General features: G+C 41.3%; 1 protein-coding gene across 2 annotated transcripts in view; it reads right to left on the reverse strand.

The window, feature by feature from the left end:
* Positions 1-406: 406 nt before the first annotated feature.
* FNDC1 (fibronectin type III domain containing 1) overlaps positions 407-20,744 on the reverse strand; it is an 81,624-nt gene continuing 61,286 nt past the window's right edge. For both annotated transcript variants that reach the window (XM_064509209.1, XM_064509207.1), the window contains exons 14-20: positions 19,675-19,905; positions 18,111-18,219; positions 9,456-9,535; positions 7,340-7,369; positions 4,882-5,043; positions 3,667-3,789; positions 407-2,230 (exon numbers count right to left, since the gene is read on the reverse strand). In XM_064509209.1, the coding sequence (XP_064365279.1) occupies positions 2,115-2,230; positions 3,667-3,789; positions 4,882-5,043; positions 7,340-7,369; positions 9,456-9,535; positions 18,111-18,219; positions 19,675-19,905 (851 nt within the window). In that variant the 3' untranslated portion in view covers positions 407-2,114. The remainder of the gene's footprint in view (positions 2,231-3,666; positions 3,790-4,881; positions 5,044-7,339; positions 7,370-9,455; positions 9,536-18,110; positions 18,220-19,674; positions 19,906-20,744) is intronic.

Raw genomic sequence — 20,744 nt, forward strand, 5'->3', positions numbered from 1 at the left:
CATTTGGACTTTGCACTAATGATCACAACTCTTTGAGCCTGGCAACCCAACTATTTTTTCATCTACCTTAAAGTCCAAGTACCTAAGCCCTATCTCAGCAATTTGGCCAAAGGGCACTATGAGGGACTATGCCAAAGGCCTCACAAAAGTCAAAGTAAATGATATGCACTGTTTTCCCCCGTTCACAGACTGGTCAGGAATGATTTGTTCTTGGTAAATCCATGCCAGCTGTTCATAACCACCTTCTGAAGAGGACAATGTACCCACATGCTTTCACTCCCTTAAAAAATGTGGCACCTTCTCTCTCAAGACAGACTTTCTGGTATCTAACAATTTGTCAGTCTGTCAGATTACTTGACACAGATGACCAAAATAGGATGAAATTAAAAATAAAATAGAAATGGAACCATGTATCATAGGTTTATTAGGGAAAAAAGTTGTATTTCAAGACCATGTATTTGGCACTGTACTGAAGCAAAAGTATTTGAGAACAATTAAAATGTTCAAACCCAGATCACTGTGAAAAATAAAAAGCTCTTTTAATCATTTTGTTTCCTTTTCTCCCTATACAATTTACAATAACTACAGGAAGCAACTCAAAAGACATTAGTCCTAAACTGCACGTACACTAGAATGAGAGTGGTCAGTGGACCAGGGCCTGGACCTGTCCCCCAGGTGTGCTGCTATTCTCCCAGACCATCAGAATGCTGGAATCTCACTGACTTGAGCAAAGCTTGCTAAGGTGTTACAAGGACATGGTAAGACCATGGTAGTTACAGAGTAACCTGTAAATGCTAAATTGCCCAGAAGGAATACTAAAATGTTGTATTACTGCAAGCATCCAAATGCCTGATTAAGATCAACATTATGCCCTTCAGCCAAGACAGCTTTTGCTTTCTGATTTGGATGAAAGAGATTTCTGTAGTATCTTGGAGGAAGTGTACCCCAGTTCATCCCCAGGGTGGATCAAAGTCAAAGGAGTTTCCTGCTAGTTGAATTGGTGGCTGGGACTTCTTTCTGGGGGGAAAATAAGTTAAAACCAGTTTCCAATTTGCAAGTTGTTTGTCCCATGCCTTTGCAGAGTGAAGTGAAAGATACTGACAAGGAATAAATAACATACCAGTAAGATGAGAACGGATCAAAGAAAAGTTGCAATAAACCTTTTAAACTGTAAAGGATAGAAAGTTTAACTGATGCTGATAAACTGCTGGATAAGTATTTTGCTGGACTATACAGTGCCACACTAACAAGGCTAGAGGCATGGACTCCCATTGAACATCCAGTCCAAAGGCTGCCAAGGAAGTTGAAACAGATCTTTGATCAATAAATCAAATGTTAGTTCAACAGTACTCACAAGAAGAATACAGCTCTTTCCATGGTTAATATATTGTGCATAGTAATATCTCAAAGAATTAACAGCACCTTTTACATAAAAATTCCGAACATATTTATCTAGTGAACATGAAAATCTCAGCATCTCTAAGCAGTACTTCTGCAGATGTACAGTACTGTATTTATATAGAGATATATATATATATATAAAACTGAATTTACATTGTGACCTGGTGTTTAGTCCAGCAATGGGTGAACCCACAGAGTAAGTCTTCAGGAGAATATATTGCCTTTGGTGGGTGGCATGACTGCATAGTGGAGCCCTGCAGCACTGCGCTCAGCTGGGGCAGCAGTCGAGCCCGCCGCTGGTGGTCAGGGGCAGGGTTGAGCATTCCTTTAAGCAAGCACAGCATGCTTAGGTCATTCCCGCAAGATATAAGAGATTTCCAAATTTTCATGACTAATACAGTTTTAGTTTTCACAGGTTGCGCATGTCGCAACCACCTCTCGGTGCCTTAAAGACCCAGAGAAGGAAGGTAGGACACCAAACTTAAATCCTGTCCATGCTCCCAAGTAGAGAAATCAAGCAGCACCACAGATTTTGGCTGATAAAGTGGGGCCACGTTTGGCTTGACAGGGGTTTCTTGAGCAGCTGGTCTTCACTGGTTTGCCTCATTTCTCTTTTTTTTTCTCTTTTCTGAATCAGCTTCTCATAGTCCTCTAGTAGAAATCACCTGAAAAGCATGGTCAGTGTGTCCTGCCTGAGATGGGAAAGCAGACCACTACCATTTCCCTGGGATAGGCACGCCACACTCATACCAGCCCACATAGTAATAGGGTGTTGTGTGTCCAATGCGTCCAAACGATACAGGCTCCTGACGGTACTGCCGGTAATACCCTGTAGGGAGAAAAATGCCCATTTGCATTTAAAAATAAAAGCAAAGTAACCTGACAAAGGTAACAGATGGCATGGGAGTCAATCCCACAACCAAAACAAAAACTAAGAAGCAGTCTGCCAGGGCGTTTTGTCAAGAAGAGATTTATTAGCCCTGGTATTTGTCTTAGATCTTTCTTGAATGATTTCACTCTGACCCTTTGTATTTCTTCTAGCTTTGACTGGTTTCACCATTCAAAATCTCTTGAACTGTTGTGTAATTCTGTGGTCTGCCAAAGAGCTTCTGCATTTCACAGCAAAAAGTGGCTGTATTTCAGCAGCATTTATGAAGCTTGCAAATCAGTTTAAATTCACTCAGGACAAAAAATGCCATCAGATCATATTATCTCATAAGGCTTAAGAGAGTATCAATAATCAGTTTATCACAAAACAAAAAGGTAGAATTTCATGCAGTAAACATGGAGTTAAGCCCTTTCCCCCGCTTCTGATAGCCTTTTCCTTTATCTGTAGAAAGAATGTAACTGCTTAAAGCATTAAGAAAGGCACAGCATTCTTTTCTGCATAGTTTATGCACTGGAACATCTGAAACATTGATTATCATGCCAATAATATAATTTCTGTGTGCTCTGTATCTCTGTCTCCTAGACTAAGTAATACACAACTGGATTAACTTCTTTTGAATAGAGAAATGCAGTACTTTTCTGTGCTATATAAATGTCAGTGACTACTTCAGTTTCTTCCTGGTAAGGCCACCATGAAAAGAATATCAACAAATAGCATGAAAACCATTAAAGCCAACTGAATAATCTGAATCGATTTATTGAAAAGAGTGGCGGATTTTCATGATTGGGTTCATTTTGTAGAGCAAGCTGTCACTCTCTTGGCAATGTTAGTCTAGCAATTTACTCAGAGGAACGGCTTCACGAAGAGAATTTCACCAGAATGGAGATGATCTACCAGGCCATAACAGAAGTCCTGCAGTCTGACCTTAACACATTCTCCAATGTGTTTTGCACTGAATGAACTGGTCAGAAACCATTTTCAAAAGCCTTATTTGCATAGCTGTAGCTGGTCATTCGTGTCATGGGGTAGAGTTTCTGTCCTTTGATTCAGTGAGGCAGATGTCATAATCGGGAAAAAGGGTGAAATAAACCTTTTTCTCCTTTCTATTTTTGCATCTTGTTCCTGTAAATTATTTGTATTATATGCCTCTCTCTCTCTTTCTTCTGTCTTTCTCTCAACACCCACAAGCCCCTGCGGTTTTGCAATCCATTAAACCGTATACAAAATCATCTCATAGCCTACTGCATCAGCAGGACTCCTCAGAGAGGTGCCAGCAGCTGCGGACAAGGAGCCAATCTCTGTGCCCCACTCCCACACCCCCTAATTTGGATGGGCAAAGAGCACCCAGCCAGCATCCCATTCCTGTGTTACTGTACCTCGGATGGTGGGCAGGGCTTCAATGTATGACTGAGGTCCCGTTCTCCCATCCATGTGTGAATCCACAAACTGGCAGTGGTCCTCGCCCCTTCCCCAGCTGTCCCCAATGCTATAGAAGGTGTCTGAAGAGCAACATGGACAGATTATTTTACTCATCACTACAGATGGTCTTGTTTTAGTTTGGGATGCTCTTCTATTGCCAGGAAAATAGACGTGGGAGAAAGCAGCTAAGTATTACAGCAACAAACAGCAATACATCAATTAACAAACAGTGGCTGAAAAGAGGGAGAATGCTACCTTTGCCAAGGGGAATTAAGGAAAAGAGGAATGTTTTCTAGCTCAGTAACATTCCCCATTTTACAAGTCCATGGACAGAATACATTGCAGCACAGATGTCAGGTGGAAGGAATTTCAACCACACCAGTCATCTCAATGCATAATGAGAAAGTAAAAACAGCACCATATGCCAATGCTATTAGTTTGACAGCAGTCTCAAATGAAAGCTCTAATAGATGGTGTGGGTTCTGCCGCCCTAACTGTTTATTACATATTCAAACACTGTCTTCAAATAATGCAAATGCTGTGCCATAAAAATAACACACTAGCATGGTCTAATAATCTCAGTACTCTGAATCTACAATATAGATAATCTCAGTACTCTGAATCTACAGTATGGAAAGTTTTTGTCATTATCCCTCAGGAAATACATCCTGGTAAGAGTTACTGTTAACTCTTAGCCTTAGTGCTCACTCAGTCAGTGTAATACCAGTGTCCCTCTCTGCTGCTCTCCACTTCGATCGGCCCTGGGGATCTCTAGGGCATACAGCTCTATCCCACTACATGCAACCATGGCTCATGCGTCTATGGAGCGAGTGTGAGCCTTCCCAGGGAGATATGTGGGGAGCACAACTTTGTTTTCACAGTACAAAGCACTTTGCTTTCTTAGCATATAAATGCATACAGGCTTTTCAAGCAAAACATCCCACTGTCTTCTGCTTAAAGAGCTCTGCCTGAAAGCTAATGCCAAGGGATAAGCACAATGCAGTCAGTGGAAAAGCAGGGTGGCCAGGTTATCGCATCTGAACTTCTCAAGGGAAGGACTCCAAGATAACTATCACACAATTCTTTCATAGACTCAGAGAGAAGTGAAGAAAGTGAGAAAATGGAGATGACATCAACTAATCATACTTCAGAAAAATAATCTTGGTGCCTACCTTTCAGGTCATCACTGAGGTAAATCTTGTACCTTAGAGAGTTGCAAAGAACCACTCCTACAAATTTTCGGTACCAAGTTCGTTTCACATACTGCTTGCCACTGCAGTCTGAGTAAGTGGGGTCATATTTAAAAGTGAATGGGATCCAGATAGGTTCACCACCTTGAAGAAAAGAATTAAATATTATGGACAGGTTTAAGCATTTTAGTCTGAGTTTTGTTGAGATTAACATTTCATAATGTGTTTTAAAACAAATGTTGCAGCAGATTAATGCATGACCTTTTTATATCCAGAAATCCAAGTTCAAGAACAAATATTAAAAAAAAGAATTGTTTAGGCAAGGAACTTGATTAAATTCCTTCTAGGCAGTAGTCAATAAGAACTGTTAAAATGGTAAAAAATATGGTTGTATGTGCTGAACTATAGTTTTAAGTAAACAAATAGTCTCACTGTTTTTAGCAAGACATCTCCTGTACCTAATGATAAGGATATATTCAGTTTCCTTTTTAAACAGAGCCTGATCTTAGGTCAGACAATGACATTATCTGAATAATCACTTGCATTTTAACATTAAGTACAAAACTTAATCCTTTTGCTAAAGAACAGATGTTAAAAATACTGCAGGGAGTAACGGCCTGTGAAATAAAGTCTACTCTTGCTATTTTGTTAAAAATACGCAGTGAGAAATCCACTTTTCTCTTTTGTTTTCTCACATTACATCAAAACAGATTAGATTACAGTAAAAGACAATACAGATCTTTTCTGAGGACCTCTGTCCAGAATACTATTGTGGAGGCAACTTTTAAATTATATTGCAAAACTTGCAGTGTTCTAACTGGCTTCCCTAAACATTTGCTTTATACTAACCAGGGGAATGTAACTTCTTCTGAAATGGCTCTTGTACTAATGTATATAGAATGATACAAAAAGCTTTCACTGTGAAAACTGGTAGTTTTCTTTCTTGCTACTGACCAGAGCCTTGTTCTCACTGGGCTATTTTGAGGCAGTTTACAACTGAGAAGAACCTTTTTAAAGTGTAATTTTGGATTTTGCGTTAATAATTCTTCCTCCTTCTCATGAAGCACATGCATCCAATCTTACAAACATTTGCATGTGAGAAGCATCAATCCAGATCAGTAATCCTCAAAACACCACTGAAATGGACACAAACGTAACTGGATTGACTTTAGGAAATCAGTCACATAGGTAAAGGATTGCATGATTTCGGCCATAGCTTTCTCTTTAGAATAAAGCCATGAACTATCTATTTCTAGAAGGCAATATTATTGCTATGAATAGTCTGCTTTTATTCATCACTTTTGACCAACTCCAACAATCCTGAAGAATAAATCTAGTATCTCCTGTAAGAGCTGAGCTGAATTTTCAGATGCTCTTCATTTCCACAGGTTCCCAGAGCTCTGTTACCTCTTTTCGGTTTATCTTATTTCTACCATCACAACTACACAAAAATATTTCCTCTTTGTCCAGTTGAAGCAGAAACTAAAAATGCAAGGGCCATCACCTTCCAAAACCTCCTTTCCATGAGCAGATCCACAAAAGAACTGACAGTAAATAACCTGAAGCTGACAAGGGACACGGGAAGCTTTCTGCTCTCAGGGGCCTCCCATACTGACTGCCAGAAACAGAGTCATCTGTACATCACCAGAGACATCTGGGAGGACACTGAAATAAACTAACATACATAATACGAAATAGAAGGGAGGGAGACAGTGGACATTGTTTTCACAAACAATGTAGTCAAAAAGTCCCAGAACTAACCAGCTGAACTTATTAGGAAAGCTGACAGGGAGTAATCATCATGAAGCCTTTCTTCCTGCTTCTCTGCAGGAAAGCTTGGATTGCCTGGGGTCACTGTACCAATGTCCATGTCAGCAAGGTTGTTCCTAGCACCAGGAAAAGAGCTCTCCTGATTATGGGCTGAACGTGCAATAAGCCAAGCAGGATGTAAAGTTACCAGGCCTGGAAATGCAAAGCATGCTCAACAGCTTCACAGCACACCCCCCTCATTCAGCTCAGTTACAAATCCTTGAATCCTTTCTTTATTTATAAGGGTGCGACAATCAGTACAGATGAGCATAACAACTAGAGAAAGGAAAGACTGATTACACTGTTCAAGCTATGCTCAGGCAATTAAAGGACACAGATACAGAAGCAATACAGTCTAGTGCTTATATTACTAAGCAATAAAAGCTGTTGTACAAGGCATAAGACTTGCCAAAATCAAGGGTATAATCTAATATATCTGTAAGAGATTGCTTTTCAAAGACCAGAAAAAGGAGCCCTGAGATAGAAAATGCTTTGTGAATTAGCACAATAAATTTCTTTCTGTTTCTGCCTAAACCTATAACTGAAACTGTTAATATGCTTCTAACATCGGTGGTGTTGTTGCTTTGCACGTTTAATGGACTTTATGAAAAAATTCCAGAATAAGACTTACCAGGTGGTCTGACAATGAGGAGGGGATTGTCTAGAAGAATGAAACAAATACAAAAGAAACATTTTAGTATTTTGTCCCAAACCTCATTCTATAATAGCAAATATATAGTGCCATTCACAAAAATATCAGCTGCAGAGTAACTGCCTTTGGCAACATTATGAATGTGAGATTCACATCTCATTGATTTGCAAAGCTAAGGATTGTTTGTTTTTCCAGTGCTTTTCTCCATTGATGAAACTTGCTGCAGATTATATATTCACTCTGATACTGTAAAAAATTATTGAGACTAGTACCAAAATTGAAAGCAAGTTCTGAAACCAATTGCCTCTTTTCAGAAGTTCCTCAAATCAGATAGGCAGGTCCACTGCAGGGTTCTGAACATACAGCGTAAGTAACACCTTCAGGCCTAATTTTCAGAGGGAAATGTAAATGTAAATGTACGTTTTGTATGCAAATCTCAGTCTCTGATACCCATCATCTTTAGCATAGTTGTGTAGTGGTATTCATGAATGTGTAAAATCTATCATTTTAACTCCTTTTATTCTAGTGGTTGAATTTCAGTAAGAGCCACCTGCATAGTTTAGGGGCCATTATCCAATATGTAAATAGCTTCTGCTCAATTTAAATGCTCTCTGTTTTAAAGAAAGAATAAAGGAATAAATGTGGAATAAGGTTAACAACTCAACAATCTCTAATGCATAAATATCTTTATATGCATTACATTGCATCTCCTGACTGGCCCTTATTGAACACAAAATACCTGAAGAAAAAGCACTGTGCTTATTTACTCTTTGAAAAGAAAAATTCCAGGGAGCTTCTACTGTTTGATAAAATAGAGCAAACGCTTTTCTCTTCAGTACATTACCTAGTATAAGAGCTAACATTTTCAAAAAGCTGCTTGATCCCATGATCACAAGCTGCTGTCAAGAAATCCAGGGCAATAGTTAAAACACTAGCAAATATTTCTGCCAACACAAGGATTGTGCTAGGAATGAGCAAAAAACAGAGCCTTGCTCATCAGTTCAAACCTTTCAATTCCTCTAGAAGTGCACTCTGAACTAGCCATCTCTCCCTCTCCTGATCTATTCCACCACTGTAACTACGCCATTTTTAGACCTATCAACTGCTTTTGTACTCCTGCCAGCTGGAAAGCCATCTTCTCTGGCCACATGACAAACGAAAGATCAGTACTGCAAATAAAACTGTAAATTTGATGGATTTAACCTGCTAAATAAAGCTCGTAAGGGGGCTGATTTGAAATGGAATAACTGATTGGATATATACTTCAGCTTGTATTATTTCTTTTAAAAAAATGTGAATACATTATGTAAGACCATTTACTTATCTTGCATCTTTGTCTCTCTTCTGTGAAGACTTACTTCTGTAGTTTTTAAAGGATGTTCTGAAGCGATCAAAATAGGTTGAAATGAAATAGGCAAAGACAGGGACAGCATACACCAGTGCTGTCAGAAGGGCAAAATTTGCAGTCCTTGAAGACAACGGACATTTTGCTCAAGTAAAGATTGAAGAATTTGCCCTTTGTTATTCAACAGGGTCATTGGCCTTCGGCTCAATGGAAGAAGAAGAAGAAACGGATAAAAAAAGCTCATTTAATGTGCTATTATTAGTAGGGTGTGTTGCTCTTGAACACACTATTAGCCCTGTGAAAGAACAGCATGCTTTTTCAAAAAAAGAAAGGAGAACTATAGCCATCTGATGGAACAATTGTTTCCTGTATTTCTTCCAGAGACAACTGTTTCCAACTGTTCAGCTGCTCGCAATTAGGGAGCCAATTTATTAAACGTCTGGTCAATCTATCAAAGACACTGAACTTCCCATTGCTTCTGTATTTTTAAACATTAGTAGTCTTTCGTACTTAAATCTTACTTCCTGTTCCCCTGAAGCTCACCTTAATATCACTTACATTTTCATAGTGGCATTAGGAGCACATATTATTTTCCTAGCTTTATTGAAAACAAATGATTAACCTAAAAAAACCCTCAAAGCAGCAAATTCAGGATGATCATCATTATTACCATGCTAGTTTCAGTCTTTGCCCTGCCACATCTATTATTAGGAAGTCAGCTTTGAGATGAAAATAAAAAGCAAAGCATACCAGATTCAGTGATAAATGAGACCGAAGAGCTAACAGGTCCATAACCAAAGGGATTCTTTGCTTGGACTTTAAAATAATAACTGAAACAAAAAGAGAAGGAAAATAAGATTAAAACATTGATTCCACAGCAATGGCTAGATTATAAAATACAAATAAAATACAATATAAAAATGGGGTGAGAATTAAACCAGCAGAATTCACTGAGTTCAGGTGTCTATTGCATTAAATGAAGTTGGATACTCAGCCAGGGAGAGCTGTTACAGACAGATTTCACCTTTTTTGCATTTGCTCGCAGGCATATTTTTAGCTCATTTATTTTTACCGTCCTGCTTCCAACAAACGTGCACAATTATATCCACTTTCTATAAAACAACCAAAAGGAACAGAATAAAAGAAAAAGTTGCAAGGAAATAAATTCTGATCTTGGGATGGCAACCCAAGACTAACCAGACTAACTAAAACCAGACTAACTCCTATGAAATCAGTGGCATAAGCTGCAGACTAAAACTGGGTCAGACTTCTCTGAGATCAGAACCAAAGCTTTTGACCTTTCTCTGCAAACTCTAGCAGCATTAAGATCACAATTTCTGAATAATATGAGAAAGCTTCCTATGTTGACTTACTGATTATTTGGGCCATGATTCACAACAGTATCTAAATCACATGCTTAACTCAGAGCACATGACTAGCCACTAGAACATCATTCTTTGCTTGATAGAAGCAAGATTATTCCAACGCTTAGAGAAGAACATGCTTAAGCATACTTTTATTTCATTTCCACATATAATATTTTAGTTGATGCCTACCCTGACATTTTTTTCCAGATTAGTTTTCTTTGTTTCCATTTTATCTTTTTATCTAGACCAGCAGAAACCAATTAGAATTGAAGATCACTGTAAAAAGTTCCAGCAAAGCATTTTTTTAAGTGCCTGTGTTAAGGTTTTCCTTTCCTGCCTGCTTGCTCAATCTTGTTCTTGTAAAGAAATTAAGAGAAAAAAATGACCAGGCATCTCTAATTTCCACACAGCACTTGCATCTTGACTCAGCCTCTCATCCAAAAGCAGACATCTCCAAAAGTGCAGCGCCTGCAAACGCTGTGCATGACCCACGTAGCACTTGCTCCCAGGGAAGAACGCCACTGAGTGCTTGGATTGCCTCCCGCGGTAATTTCCCTTCCAAGTCACAGGCCTGACACTCCTCAGCTTCAGAAACCAAGCAAGCTTGCAGGCCATGGCTAAATCCAGACAGAAGAGGGCTTAGCTTATGAGGAATACTGACTTCGAACTCACATCCAAGAGCAGCAGGGGAAGCAAGGGAAACCCATGCCAGACCTTATGGCTCTCCATCAGCCAACCGGCCTCCACTAGAAGAGCTGGTCTTTGCTTGACATCCCTGCCCATCCCTCCTCTTGGACTCCTGAAACTGGCTCCTGAAAACAGCTTGTTTGGTCTAAGCAGCAGCTAAACATTTATGAAACTATTCACATTGATAAACTGGAAGAGACCTGTGGGAACTAGCCTGTTTTTTCATTAAAAAGAATGCCTTTTCCATGCAAGGTGAACTGCTTTGCCACAAAATGAAACCAATTCCTATGAAAACACTGAAAAGACATGAAAATAACATCCACTTCTTCAACAGAAGGATGGCAGTCATGTAAACACAGTTTTGCTGTGAAACAGGTGGGTTATCGCCAAGGAACATGCCAAAGCACCTTCTTGGTCACCCCCTAAGCATCACAGGCTGGTGCACTAGGCGAGTTCAGCACAGAAGCTGCAGGAACTGGAATATTCTGAGCCCCACCAGTGGCATAAGCGTCACCTCTCATCAGTGCCAGACCTGGAGCACACACATGGTCAGAGCCTCTGCAAGGACCCACTCCCATCCCCGCACAATGACGATGGTCCCCTGTATCCCTGCTGCATCCCATGGCTGACATCAGAAACCAGTGTGTTTTGCCCTTCACTTCTGTTTTCTGAAGACAGTTCTGCTTGTAATTAATGACTATACGATGATCACGAAGGACTCACAGCTTTCTTTTAAAAGAAATACACACTGTGGCAGAAAGAAACTACATTAAAGAGTGGAATTAAACAAGGCAGTGTTTTCTGCTCGCTCCTAACACAATCCTTTTGCTGGCAGGAATATTTGCAAGAGGTTAGACTATTGGTCTTGACTTTCTGACAGCAGCCTGTGAGTCTTTAGGGTGGCTGGAGCAAAAAGCCTCTTGTGTGTTCCTGCAATTCTGGCCACTAGCAGCACTTTCCAGAGCAGAGTACAGCTGCCAATGAACTGCTTTAATTCGCTGGGTTGCCCTTGCTCTCAGAGGACACCTGACTCAGTGGCACTGACATGCTCCATCCACACCTCACCTGGTCGCACCTTTTCCACCGGGCTCTGGGCAGGGATCTACATAAGGCCGAACCCAGGGACACAGCTGCTGTCCCTCACACTGGCTCCTGAAATGGCCACAATACAGCATAAAACCACACTGACTTAGCCCAGCACTTGGTTTAACTAGAGCAAAAGTGCAGGAGAAAAAGTTTTCCAGACTGGATCATTTTTGTAATGAAGAAATCTGTATGGATGCCTGGCTTTTTGCTGCTTCCAAAGAGGTAGTACTGATAATTAGATAGCATCTTTGCAACACAATGACATCTTCTGTGAGAAACTTCCAACGCACTTTATATGCTTGTATTAATTTTAGCTTCAAAACATTCCCGTGAGATACAGAAGTCCCATGGTCCACATTTAATATAGGAGAAAGCAGCCCATGATAGCCAGTCTCATACTCAAAATGCATCTATTTAAGTGGGGAAAAAACATGCAGTTGTGTATCTAATATGTAATGCAATAACTGATTACCTATGTAAACAGGGCAACTGTGCATTCAGGTGCCCTACTACATACATAAAAGGCCATCTGGGACACATGATTGTTCAACCTGTCTGACTGACTGTCAGAAAAAAAACAGTGATGAAATTATGAGTATATTTTTCTTCACTACATGAGGAAGATTAGTTCCTTAGCCTTTTTATACACAAGAAGCCTTTAGTTGTGCCAGAAAGAGAGCCAGGTTTCATGACTTGCTGATTTGTGATTTAACTGTAGACCATGCTATGACTGCTATATTAAGAATGTCAATAAAATATTGCAGTCAGGCTGTATTTCTTCTTCAGACATGACAAATAAAAAACAAACTGCCAAACCCTTCCCAGATCCAAGCATCTGACAGTTTCATTAGTCAGAATCTTTGTTTATTTGCCTTATAGCTGCTGAATTTGCCAGGAAATATCAAATCAATGTAACTTAGCTGTTCTTCATGACTTGATAAAGAAATACATGCAAGAATAAAATTTCTAATGTAGTAATTGATTGTGCTTTGATAACACTTTGCTTAACCAGAATTGTAATGAATTTTCATCTATAGGCATAAAAAAAATCACAGTCGCAGCAAATGCAATACCACTCATTATTCACTTCTTATTCAGACAAGAAGAAAAGCTTTTCTTCCTAAAAATAAACCTCCTTTGAGATGCTATATACCACTTCTACTGATATGTCAAGAAAGGACATTATAAACTGTAACATAAAAATGAATAAGTACTATTTTTATTCATTTAGACTGTGCCTACTATCACCATACCTGTCACTTAGAGCAAAATGAAAGATTTTGTGACCTAATTCAAAGCATCTTCTGTCTGTTGGAAATAAATAGTTGGCACTCATAGCTACAAAGTGAGATAATCACTCAGCATACTAATTACGGAAGCAGCTGTTTTCAAAAAGTGTGTTAGCCACAAATCATTTTTCCAGCCGATCAAAATGCACACGTGCATGAAGACTTTCCCATACCTTCTCCAAGCTGAGATGGCTGGACGTCAGCCAGCTGTGGTGTGAAAGATGCACAACTGCACAGAGGCAGCACCCTTATGTGCGAATGCGCCTGCCTTGCTGACTGGGTGCGAGCTGAAGCACAGCAACACACTAATGTTGCTGTATGTACGGCTTCTGGTGCAGAGCAGACTTATCACTGGCTAGCTTAAAGTGCAGGTAGTGCATATCTGCGACTGTCTGCCGTCCCTGTGCTGAGACTAACCCCATTTATTTCTGTGCATCACTACGCAAAGCACAGAACACTCTGATCTGGAAAACTAATCTTTTTTATTTTCTTTGGTGTTCATTTTAAGCCAGATCCGTTGCCTAATATGATTCATTGCAGAGTCACTCAGTCCGCTAGTTGTAGCACAAGGAGGCAAGGGGACTGTGTGCCTGGGGCAAAGGTGAAAGTGGGATCACTGCTTTTCAAGACAGCCTTCACCAATGTTGGATTAAAGTGACTGTGGATTTACAGCCTAAGCGGCTATAAAGGGTAGATAAATGGCAGTGGGCTACTCTTTGTGGGAGGAAGATTAGGGTGTCTGGTCAGAGGTTTCCACAAGGGAGAGCTGTGCCCCCTTGCTTGCCCCCCTGTCCAGAGGGGCAGAGCTGCTGGGTGATTTGCAAACAGACCCACATCCTCCTCTCACCACAACATGCTCCAAACAGCAGCCACCAATTTGAGATCCTGCTTGCTGTCCGGTGTCAGCAGGGACAACCAGGGCGGTGTGTAAAAGGCTAAGGGCCGGATCATACCTCCTCCACTGGGACACAGGTTTCCCCTGCCCCAGGAAGGGGAGAGGACAAGTTAACATGACCCAGCACAGATGCACTTGCCCAGCAGTGAGGTCAGTGGATGGAAGAGGTCAGAAGCTGAGAGGGGGAAGCAAGAAGGACCAGCACGCACCTTCCCTACAAGCATGTGAAGAGCGCAGCAGGGGCTGAAATCCTTCCAGGCGCAACTCTACAATCCCTCAAGAAGAGAATACACATAAATCAGCTGCCTGCAGGCTGACAGGCTAATGCAAAGTATCCCTCTCCATCAAAGATGAGCTAGCACTACATACATCACGAACCTTTAAAATAAATATAACAGTGGGCACCAGGGCAGTGCTGGAAGAGGAGTTTCCTACACAGCTGTTGTGAGACAGGTGTGGGCCATACAGCTCTACTGCCTATACAGGAGACAAGGCCTCATTCCCAGGTTAACATCTCACCTGTTTTGTGCTGTTCTGGTGATACAAAGCAATCAGTTGTAGCTTATGTTGCTTGTTGGACATACTGCTGCTTTGCTTTAACAGAGATATAGAAAGGAAACAGAAATTCTCAATGCATCTGGCCTCCAGAGCCAGGAGATCAAGCCTCTGTAATTGTGAGCCCTGAGTGGATGTTTGAGAACCTCCTGTGAAAGGCTCTGAACAAGACTGGAATTAGTAGCAGGCAGTCTGGGATCAAAATGGCCCTGAAGGGAATGAAAATCAAGTGCAAAGGGAAGAAGGTTTGATGAGACATGGAGATATGGCAGTAAAGGAAAGTGTTTTAAATCACAAGACTACCTAATCACTCCCATGAGGCACTGCCACAGCTTTCCAGCAGAAAAGCAGGAAAAAGCCTAACCACTTTCAAGAGGGAGTTTAAAATGTTTATGAAAACGATTACAATGTTTGTGATTGCAGGAGATTGGATTTAGTTGTTGAGGGGCCTTCCAGCCCTTTACATCGCTCTTCTGTGATGGCTAAGAATTAAATTTATGGATGAGGCATTGTCAAGGCTACCATTTTTAAGGTTTCATAAGGTTTATGGAATTTTAGGGTTTATATTCGCATGTCCCAAGGAAGCAGCTCCTGTGCCCACTGAAGCTGACCAGAGTTGTGCTAATGGAAAAGCTTCTACTACTCAGATGGAGGCTAAACCAGGCCTGAAAAGAAATCTTACCTTATATTTAGACTTCTGTTTTATTCTGTAAAACCTAAACACTAGGTAGATGAAAGCTCAGGGTGGGCAGAATTGTGAACTATAATTTTGTCAAACACTCTCCTCAAAGTGTTTTCCAGGATATGACGACAGCTTCAAATCTTCTGAAGCTAGTTTCTGCTGAGATGCTAACCCTTTTCTGATATGGCATGCACATCATAGATTGTGCCACCAATAACCCCTCATACAGAACAGCCAGAATCAATATCATCTGCGTATAGTAAATCTGACTTAATCAGAGATTTCTCACAAAATGCATTCACGATGCAAACACATAATTTTTAGACTAAGTTCAGACTCCAGGCCATATTTTCGTATTTAGTCATGGGGTTCTTTACCAGTGGTTAGGGAGTTATTTTTAAGATGAAAAATACTCAGTCAATTCAGTCTGTGGATTTGGAGAATGAAAATGAGATTGTGTGTATCAGCCAATTTTTCTGTTGAAAAGAACCCTCCTATCCCTCTGTTGAAACAGAGCCTTAAAATTTGGCAGGGGAGTCATAAAGTTCATGGATATGCCTTTTGCTGTTCCTATAAAAATCCATTCAAATTCAGCCAAACTGTGAACTTCTGAAACTTGGAGTTCCCATACATCTCAGCAGACATACAACAGGTTGGCAGCTCAGTTCCCTCTGCTTCCTGATTCCCTCTGCACAGAGCATGGCTGGGACAGCAGCTGCAGGGCTCCAGTGGCACATTCACTCCAATTGCTCCTTCTGGTGACCTGGAGCCCTTGAGATGCTGGGCATGAGAAAGAAGGAGCTATAGGAGGCATTCAGCACTGTCCTTAGGGGTCACAGGAGAACACTTGACTGCAAAACTGTGAAGGGGTGAGGAGCTGTGTCTGGAAGGTGGAAACAGCAAAGAGTAAGTGATGGAGGAGCCCAGGCAGGGGAAGCTTGGGTGTATGGGTGATGCCTCGCTGGCCTGAGCAGGGAGCAAACTGAGCAGTGGGGGAGTGGATGGGAAGCTACAGAAAACTGATGAGGAGAAAAATGGCTGGGGATGTAAGGGAGACTGGGTTGCAAAGGTAGGAACAGGGACTGAGAGGCAAAAGAAGGGAGGCTTACAGAAAGGATGTGCTGGAGGCACAAGGACATGGAAATACAAAGGCAGGAAGGTCAGTACCGGCCTCTCTCAGTATCTTGGATCACAGTCTAGGAGTCCTCAGACCTCTTTAGTCTTTTTATAGCAGGTGAGACACACAGATAAACTGTAGCTCACATCTCTATACTTTTATAAAAATGGCATTTTTACAACAATGGCACTAACAGATCCAGAACATCTGCCTGCAGCTCCCTGCTGTGCAAGTAACTCTGCTTTAATGCAGTATGCACAGCTCTTAAAGACTTGTGTTAAGAAGTCTAGAGTATTCATCTTCACTGTAGTTGCCTTTTTGTATCTCTTGGTTATGTAAGAAAAAGCCTCATGAAGTGTGTGATTAACAGCACTGTAGACAGAATGGAAGAGGATAAGATGGCACAAAGCTTTTCCTGTAACATCTTATTTCTAGCCCTTTAACTCTCTGGATGCATTACATATGTTTATGCTGCCTCTGCATAAACTGTTTACTTGCTAATTTAATGGGTCTTTGATGCTGAAGGTGCACTGTGGTGGATAGTTCTCTTGTACACCTGCCTAAGGAATTGCTGAAAACTGCTTCTGTGCTGGCTCTCCCAAAGAGAAGCAATGTTGCCAGAACTCATTGGCTGGAGGAAAATCTCTAAGAAGGAGACTGGGGAGCAGCACTCCCTTCTTAAAATGCACTGTGGTGCTTGGATGTTTCAGGGCCACCTGGAGCAGCTTCAGGGGCAAAGCAGGTGCACCTGCACTCCTTGAGCAAGACCTGTCTGCTGTGCTTCTCTCTCCTCCGAGGCCCTGCTCCTGACAGCCCACAGCTCAACCTACAAATGTGCCAAAAGAGGACACGTACAGGAGTGACTGCCCCCCTCTTCACTTATACTATGGACTAAACTTCAATACAAAAATCTGTTTGATGTTATCTGTAGATATGTTGCTGTTGTATGTGAACTACAGCCATGCATCCTATACCCTTTACAAGGAGAATCCCTGGTGTTCAGTACCATAACTTACAGTTTATCTGCACAGTAGAACTCAGACGAGACTGAAGCATACACCAACAGGAGAGCATTATGTTACCTGTCCCAGCCACATCACAACAGCCAAGAAGACTGCTTGGCTCTGGCTTTAGCACAGACTCGTATCATTAAGGTGGAAGGGACCTCTGGGCATCTGTAGTCCAACCTCCTTCAGCAGGGCTGACTTTGAAATTAGGTTGGTCAGGGCATGGTCCAGTCAAGTCGTGAATGCATTATATCACACCAAAGGTCTCCTGTTTCAGTATCTTGTCTCCAGCAGTGGCCACTGGCATGCGCTCAGGAGGAGAATGAGAACATGCAAACATACAGTTATACCCGTCAAGTATTCCAGCCTTGCTTCCAGCAGTCTGTGGACCTCCCTAGGTAACCTCTATCCTTACAAGAAAATATGTCATAAAGTAAAGTACTTTAAGATAAGATTTTTTTCTGTTACTGATATGTGTTTTTATATACACAAATATATATATACATGTCACAGAGTCATCTACTCCAGAGATAATGTGGTAAACATATATAACTGAAGTACCCATGTGGTTTATAAAACAAGATTTACTGTCAAACAGAATTAGTAAAATCTAGATCAGATGGAGACATTTTATACCAAGGCCGAAAAAAATAATCAGTAATCAGCAATTTTTGTTTTACCTTCCTAATAGAACTGAAAAACAATGGATCAAAATCTTACCGTGTATTTGGCTTCAGGTTCTCAATTGGCAAATGAGTAGTCCCTGCAGTCTTGGTTGACCATTTATTCTTCAAAAAGTCATCATAAGATGCACTGTAAACCAGATAGCCTGTAAACGAGGAAGACAAATAGTTGTGGGGATTCTTAATTTAAATTGGTAGTAGCCTAAGTCTTAGGTGTTGTAGATTTTATGGGTTAAAAGGAGTGAAAGCATCTTTGAATTTGAAAGTGATTGGATGCCTAACATTCCTGGAAAAAAACAGGCTAAAACAATTACCTGTCATTAGCCAACAAGCACATATATCATATGTCAAGTGACTTCCCTCACTGTCACCCTTGAGTCCACAGATACTGCTCAACACCTCTATGAAAGTTATCAGAGGAGAGTTCAAAAAACCTGCTTCTGCCTTTTATTTTAAATTTGCTGCTGCTATGCTGCCTTCTCAACACCATCAGTTAAATTAAGCTACCTCAAACACTGTTTACATTGTGTTGCATCTGCATTACAGTATTTTATCTCTGGATCCAGACCAGCACACATGGTACCTTTCTTTTTAAAGTGTTCACTGAGATGGGTTTCTTTGGGTTTGGGTTTATTTGTGGGTCTCAAAAGGCCTAAAGGCATTGAAGGAGACTGAATTTAACACATTTGGTTAACTGCTCCAAACCTCACTTGTCAGACTGATATTTGAATAAAAATTCAGTAAAACAACATAAACACAGCTTGGGCCACGGATTCCATTTGAGTTAATCAACTCTAATACACTTTATTATAGGAAAAAATGCTTAAATTTCCCTCTTCACTCACCTACAAGCTCCACACTATTTCTTTGTGTACAGGAACAATTTAGTTCTGACCTGCAACACTGATGCCACTACTAGGGCATGCAGTTTTGCCAAACCACAAGAGACACTGTTTTACCATGTTCCCACACAGCCCTTTCCTTCACTCCCACCCTTCCTGGTTAGCATTCAGGAGGGAGCAAACATTGGCTTCAGGGATTGGGAGAAAAGCCTAGCCAGAAACACATCTGCAGGCAGATTACGCTCCTTCAGCCACACTCACAGCTGAGAGGGCACTCATCAGCCCCAGCCACATAGTCACATTAGCTCAGAGTGACCTGAACCCATATATGAAAGCTGTTCAAAAGGCACATTTGGAAGGTTGCCTTTGGTGGTGTTGATAGCTTTACCTGAGGGGCAGAAGTGCTCAGTCAAGCTAAGTGTTACCATGTGTATATGCACGAAGTGGTGACTTCAGAATTGTTGGTACAAAAGCCATGCCAAAATGGAGCCCTTTGAAACATCTAGACCAGCATGAGCTGATCTTACTGACTCTGGTCTAGCCCTGACAGATGACAGAGAAACCCTTCTTCCTCAGAAACTAGCTTACCTCTCCTGAGAGAACTGTAATGGAGAGACAACTTCTATGAGAGGTTAACTCAATTTAAGGCAGAGATCTTCATTTGACAAAACTTCCCTTTCCTCCATCCTCCAAACCTACTCTGGAAAACAGCCCCACACCCCCAGGTGCTGCAGCCACCAGCTGCCATTTCTGCAATACCTGTTACCATGTCTCCTTGAGCAGGTTTGGCCCAGTCCACAATGACAAAGGAATGGCAGCCTTCTACTGCCACAACGGTGATGTTGTGAGGGGCCTTCAGGGGACGCAGCTCTTTCTCTTTAAGGTCATTAGGAATGATTTCATCGAGGCTTTCCACTTGGAAGTGCTCTAGAGCCTCTGTCAAGGAGCAGGGAGCTGCTGGGTCTTTATTTAGATAGGTCACATAAGGAGCTGGAAGAGATAAGGAAGGGTGGCATTTAGTTAGCAGTTTACAGATATCAGCAGAGAAGTACACTGGTGGACAATTTCCTGAAAAGAAGAGAATGAAGTTTTGTGATGCTTTTTAAAATTCCTCCTCCTCCAGCCTGTTGAAACTGCTTCATGAATACGAATCACTTATTTTATTCTTAACAATAAAAATCAGACTTTCATTTCCTGACTTCTAGTGTGTACATCTACAATTTCAGTGAATATTTTGCTTTACATTTTCTGATGCTGTTTAGAAACTTTTTGGAGTGTTCCTACAATTTCACATACTTATAGCACCAGGGAAACCATCAAATGACAAACAGTCAGTATGACTCCCTCTACTCTGAGGAATAGATAGGGACTGCCACAGCTTGGGGAGACACCATTTGATTAGTTGCGCATGGTTGCTCTAAAGCAGCAGATTCCAGCTGAGATTTGGAAGGCAAAACCCTACACAGTGTGTATGTACAGTGAAGAAAGCCTGAGGTGTAACGGTTGGAGGCCATATGGCCACAGAGCCAGTACACTGGTCTCACTGAAGGTCTCAGGAGCACATTGCTACCATGTGATGCTGAAACAGTGCTGTGGGTGCTCTTTACAGCCTTAGTCTCTGGGCACACTGAGTGGGGGGCAAGTGCTTCAGAGAATTACAGAATAGTTGGGGTCGGAAGTGACCTTTGCAGATCATCGAGTCCAACCCCCTGCCCACAGCAGGGTCAGCTAGAGCAGGTTGCTAAGGGCTGCATCCAGTCCAGTTTTGAATATCACCAAGGATGGAGACTCCACAGCCTCTCTGGGCAACCTGTTCAACCACCTTCACA

Source organism: Dromaius novaehollandiae, chromosome 3 (assembly GCF_036370855.1).
Source record: "Dromaius novaehollandiae isolate bDroNov1 chromosome 3, bDroNov1.hap1, whole genome shotgun sequence".
Lineage (NCBI taxonomy): Eukaryota > Metazoa > Chordata > Aves > Casuariiformes > Dromaiidae > Dromaius > Dromaius novaehollandiae.